The sequence below is a fragment of the Crocodylus porosus genome, unplaced genomic scaffold, assembly GCF_001723895.1.
Source record: "Crocodylus porosus isolate Cpor-Errol unplaced genomic scaffold, CroPor_comp1, whole genome shotgun sequence".
Classification (NCBI taxonomy): Eukaryota; Metazoa; Chordata; order Crocodylia; family Crocodylidae; genus Crocodylus; species Crocodylus porosus.
In genome coordinates this window covers 96,218,847-96,224,654 of record NW_017728947.1, presented here as the reverse complement: position 1 = coordinate 96,224,654, position 5,808 = coordinate 96,218,847, and the positions used below count along the sequence as shown (strand labels likewise).

The 5,808-nt window shown below is 39.3% G+C and overlaps 1 protein-coding gene and 1 long non-coding RNA gene across 4 annotated transcripts in view; both read right to left on the bottom strand.

Moving 5' to 3' along the window:
• EML1 (echinoderm microtubule associated protein like 1) overlaps positions 1-5,808 on the bottom strand; it is a 192,299-nt gene that overhangs the window by 12,298 nt on the left and 174,193 nt on the right. For all 3 annotated transcript variants that reach the window (XM_019552500.1, XM_019552499.1, XM_019552501.1), the window contains 4 exons: positions 2,461-2,549; positions 1,799-1,896; positions 1,593-1,680; positions 1,319-1,414 (listed from right to left, as the gene is read on the bottom strand). In XM_019552500.1, the coding sequence (XP_019408045.1) occupies positions 1,319-1,414; positions 1,593-1,680; positions 1,799-1,896; positions 2,461-2,549 (371 nt within the window). The remainder of the gene's footprint in view (positions 1-1,318; positions 1,415-1,592; positions 1,681-1,798; positions 1,897-2,460; positions 2,550-5,808) is intronic.
• LOC109321750 overlaps positions 5,281-5,808 on the bottom strand; it is a 1,120-nt gene continuing 592 nt past the window's right edge. The window contains exon 2 of the long non-coding RNA XR_002104163.1: positions 5,281-5,344. This is a non-coding gene — a long non-coding RNA (uncharacterized LOC109321750). The remainder of the gene's footprint in view (positions 5,345-5,808) is intronic.

Below are 5,808 nucleotides of genomic sequence, written 5' to 3'. Positions count from 1 at the left end.
GGGGGGTGCCCTGGAGATGCATGGTACATCACTAAGTGGGGTAAGAGATTATTTATATAAAATGTAAAAAAACAAAATACCATCAACATAAATGAAGAAAATTAAAAGCATTTTCAACAGATCACCTTCTTTTTGTCTCACACAGCCCATTTTTCCCTTCTTTTGCTAATTCTGCATGCTTCTATATATTATCTCAATTTATACTGTAAGGTCTTTGGGCAAAAGATTCTCACCTACATGTTTATATAGGTTTCCCTCCTTTATGTTGTACGTGTGTTCCTGGAAAAGGACACAACTCAAATTTGCATAAAGAGAACCCACTTTAACAATGTAACAAATAGGGACATGTTCCAAGACCTCAACTTTACTGACTCCCAGGCCCATTTCTGCCACTTTTACAAGACAATTTTGGTACTCACCAACAGCAGACAGTACACACAAGCACAGGGAACTATCATATAATGTGGATGGTAACTACAGAAACACGTGTCACAGACAACAAGCGAGGAGAACAGGTCCACACAGGAGACTATATTTTGGTGTGCATCATTCCCACAGTGCACCACATAAAGCAGCTGACTGTGGGCTTCCACCACACCAATCACATAAGAGTGAATTCACCTCGCATATAATGAATTTTTGGTACAAAAAGGGTCATTGCATGAGAGTGAATTCGCACATACAGAACCCGCATAAAGCAAGGGAAATCTGTACAACACAGTGCATAATGGACTTTGACCCTGACTGATTTATTTAATGTTACCACAATAAAAGCAACAATGTTTCCATAATTAGGTCACACTGTTACTAGTCTGTCATAGTGGCTACTTTGTGATGGTTTCCACTTATGCTGCACTTAAATATTTTTATCTGAAGCTACCAGGAATCAGAGGTTTTCTGGATTAAAATAAGAAGACTGAAGCTGGACAGACAATACAATAAATCTTCTTAAAGACAAGGGAAGGAGAACTTACTGCTTGGGAGTGCACCTGAACTGAACCACTGTAGCAGTTTCATCTGCTCCTATACTTGTATAGTGGAGCTAAACCTCTGTAACATTCAACCTGAATAAAGAGGTTTAAAATTACAATGGCACAACTCCCAGAGCAGAATAAAGCAGAAACTCACAACAGTTATAGTAATAAGCTATAAAATGCTATAATGTTAAAGCACCACTTGTTTTTGATAGAAATGATTAATAGAAATTTAATATTTGCCCTGTGAAATTTGAAGAGTTGTGTTTTAAATGAAAACTTGACGCTCTGAATGCTAGTTAAATGTAAAAGCAAAGAATGTAAGTTTAAGGATAGAAACTTACCAAAAACATGGAATCCTAAAGTACAGGTATAAGTAGCCCATTCTATATCTCTAGTAGTTTCCACACTCACTACTTGTTTACAAGCAGAGGGAATCCCTACAGAAAAAAACAGCAAACAATATTTTTAGTTTTATAGCTACATATGAATTGATTGGAGCAGAATAATTAAATATGTTCCATCACAATAATTATATGATCCTGTTTAAATTTTAATTGCATTAGCTCTCCTAGAATGAATTCCATATAAAGCACAGAAAAATAACTGGTTACTCACAGTATAGGATTTCATAGTCCCCTGAATTAGACACAAGGTACTGTGAATTAACAGACCAGTCCAAATGAGTAATGAAGCTGGAATGACCCTAAGAAGAGAAGGATATTGTATTAATTTTAACAGCAGCTCCCAACATGATAGTACTACTATACATTACAAAAATTACAAGGCAGTTTGTTTCTAGTGAATCAGAATAAGTTACTTACTGAGCATTTGCCAATTCTAGTATATTTTCTTCCATTTTCATTAACACCATATATATAGATACAGTTGTCATGGGAACCTATTGCCAAGAAGTTTCCATCTATAAACAAAAAAAAAAATTAAAATTATACCTCTCAAAAAGAAACCAAAATAGTTTAGGAAGTACTAATCTTACATGGACAATGACCCTTGTCCTTAAAACTTTTTTAACAAAAACTAAAGATTAAGAAAAATAACAGAGGAAAATTCTGTTAATACATTCATGTACATTTCACTGAAACAGCTTTATATAGTGAATACTGCAGTTAAAATGTCGTAAGGCAACTAAGAGAGGAAACCATGGTCGTGGACGATTAACCTGATCACAGTTCTACATGAACTTATGTAGGAAAGCACAGTTTTACATTGTATTCTCAATCCTAGTAAATCATAAAATACAGATAAAAAATTAAAACACAGATCATAAAATTAAGATCCAAAAAATAGTAAATCAGAGATCCTGGCTTCACTGAGGGCAGTGGCAAAACTCCCATTGACTCAGTTGGGTCAGGACTTAATCAGTTATTTCTATACTCAGTTTAAATATGATATTGGAGATTTTTGAAGAATAAAAATTATATAAAATTAAATCACTTAAAAAAAAACTTCTAAGAGACTATCAAACCTGGTGAGTAACGCATAACCGACAGCTGTTCGTTTCCATCTGTGTGCACAGTAACCAAATCTTTTGTTTCTGTGTCAAACACAAACCACCTGTTGTAAACACAGAAAGATGTCAGTAAGTGATTCAGTGAGGAATTCAAATCTACAATAGTTCTGATGCAGTGTTTCTGAGGTCAAAATAAGCAACTTTCCATGTTTCAAATAAAGAAAAAAAACAGAATATGAAGCTAACTTATTTTCTAAACTATCTGTAACAAACTGAACAAAAATATTTCCGATAGTAAATACACAACAAGGTGGTATAACGTTGATCTTGCTGTAAACAATTAGATTTTATTACTACTTAAAAGAAAGAATGACAGATTTATGCCATCTGTATAACCAGTCTTGCTCTTTAAGGTCCCCTTACACTTTTTTGCTGTTTAATTATATTTATGTTTACTTAAAGGCTAGAACAGTACAAAACGGCCTTAACATAACTGAAAATCAGGTCTATTATGTGCTGGAAAATTAAAATCTGATCATATTGAGTCTTTAAGAGTTATACTGGGAGTTTATTATAAACTATTCCCTGTACCTATTGGCACACGACTCTGATTTATAAAAAATGTAAAAATCTGCATTTCAATTCTGCTTTCAGTGTAATAAGTATAAAAAATAAATTGTTCCCCAAATATCACATTTTCCCTTTTATTATAAAAACATACTAAAGCCATGTGTGTTTAAATAAAGATACATTTTTAAGTGAAGTGCAAATATTTTCAGTATTAGGCTAGAAACATACATTATCTTTGTGCTGCCATACAAAGCTTTATGGCAGCACAGAGGTCAAACAAACAGACATCCATGCTCCCTGTCACTGCACAAATGGCCAAGATTTGCATCCCTGACAGGTGGTATGAATTTGTGCCACTATTCTGTGGTGTGTGTCTGTTAATTTTAAAGTGGGAGAGGTACAGGCAGCCCAAAAGGTGCCTGCCTTCTCCAGCTGCCCAGGGCAGGCATTCCCAGGGCTTCAGGGGCCTGATTCTACACATCCCAGAAACTCCCATTGCCACTGTGTACAGGATTGGACCCCTGAAGCCCCAGGAGCGCTGACTTGGGTTTCTCTATTTGTAGGGGCACACCCCAAGTCAGATTGCTCTGGCATTCCTCTGCTCACCCATCCCCCACCTCTCTCTCCCCAAGGTCAGCTCCTCCCCTGCTCCTCCTGTCCCCCTGCCACTGCAGCCCAGCTTTACCCCAACCTTGGGCTGCGGCAGGGAAGGGGGAACGGGCTCGGACCCCAAGCAGCAGGAGGGAAGTGGGGAGCGGGCCCAGACAAAGGGGGCCATGAGGCTCCATCCCCACATGCTCCCCCACCCCGTCGTTCTTGATGGGCAATTGGCTAGTATTGCATATCTTCAATAACACAGTGCTAGTCCTAATGTGTTACTTATTGCTCACAATATAATAAACATTGGTTACTTGCATATCAGATCAATTGTCTGTGCACAGCACTTTTCAGCCCCACTGTCTACCTTATAACTCAACTATATGTTGAATATCTGCATAATTTGTGAAACTACTAGAAGTAGTCAACTTCAAGGCTTCTAAAACAATTCAACTGACTAGCTCCTTTCAATTTTGAGGTTACTATTAGAGGAAGAAGAAACCTTCCATAACAAGAGCCTTAATGAGGTGCAGTGCTTAAGGGTAGCTGTTTCTGTAGTTAATGAACATTGTTCATGTTGATTAACTCAAGCTGAGGTCTAGAAAATGAACAGTGAGTAAATGTAGTGCCTTTTTTGAGCCCAAGGCTCTGTACTTGAATAGAGTGTTATGACTGAAGAAAAATGGGTGCAAATAAAGAAATGGCTACCAATTGCGTGTGCCTCTCTTAACTCTATATAACGGTGCTAATCACTTTTTCCCTCTCTGGTTATCTGTGTTATCTATTTAAGTTTAAGCTCATAAGGCAGAAACTGTCTGACATTGTATGAACAATGCTTAGCACAATGAGACTCTAGCTAAAATTCAGTTGTGGCTTCTACTGTATTATAATTAATTAAACAATGCTCATGACATTTTTAGATGAGGAACGATGTGTCCCATATGTCTGAAAAAATATCCGTGTACACATTTGCAATCCCTCTTTAAAATTCTCCTTTTTTGCAATGTTTATAAAAAATTAGGGGTTTGGAAGCTGGTATTCTGATACACTGTGGACCAATATGATCCCATAGCTTTGTTTATACTTCCCTGTGTCAGTTTGTTGGCTCTTGTTTTACACTGAAATTTCTGGAACCAGGACTATCTTTTCATCCTATATTTGCGTAGGATGTATATAGGTTCTGGGACCAGGGCCTAACCCAATAGGTTCATGACTAGGGCTCTATGGCAATATAAACAACTCGTTCAGATCCTACTGAAGTTGGGAGGAGCAGCCATGGAGGAAAGATTTTGGTGTTAGTGTTGGGTAAGATGATTTGATATGCTGCCGAGATCCTGGTTGGGGTGGGATTCTGGAGCATGATCCAGAGCACTGAGCTCGCCAGTGCCGAGGAAAGAGAGTAAAACAGAGACATTGTTCTAGGTCAGGGGTGGGCAAAATGTGGCCCGTGGGCCGGATGTGGCCTGCCAGGCCATTCTATCCAGCCTGCAGGGCCCCTAAAAAATTTAGAAAATTAAGAGTTATCTGCCCCTGGCTGCCTGTCATGCAGCCCTTGATGGCTTGCCAAAAACTCAGTAAGTGGCCTTCCACCCAAAATAATTGCCCACCCCTGTTCTAGGCTGACTCCAGTGCCCACCCCTGTTCATTTCAAGGCTTCCTCTCTTTTTCCCTTCTCGTCCTAGATTTGAAGAATCTACATGTATTGTGTATCTCTTGAGGATGTAGGATTCGCCTGCTGAAATTCACCATCCAGTGCAAGTTGGCAAAGGCCTGCAGCAAGGCAGCAACCCTAGATTTCAGGAGGGCAAAATTCAGTGAGCTAAGGAGAATAGTCAGGGAAGCACTGAGGTCCCAGAGGGGAGGGGAGCCAGGTGTCCAAGGAGAGTGGTCGCTCCTCAAGGAGACGATCCTCCAAGCCCAAAGAGAGGTAATCCCAATGAGGATCAAAGGGAGCAGGAGGGCACACAAGCCCCCATGGCTCATCAAAAGCATCCGGGAATGTCTCCTAGCTAAAAGGGAGGCGTACACCCAATGGAAAGGAGGGGACATCACCAGGGATGACTATACTGCAGTTGCTTGGGGATTGTAGGGGGGCAGTCAGGAAGGCCAAGGCAGAGATGGAATTAGGACTAGCTTCCCAGATTAAGGACAATAAGAAGTCCTTCTTTAAATACATAGGGGGTAAAAAGAAGGTTC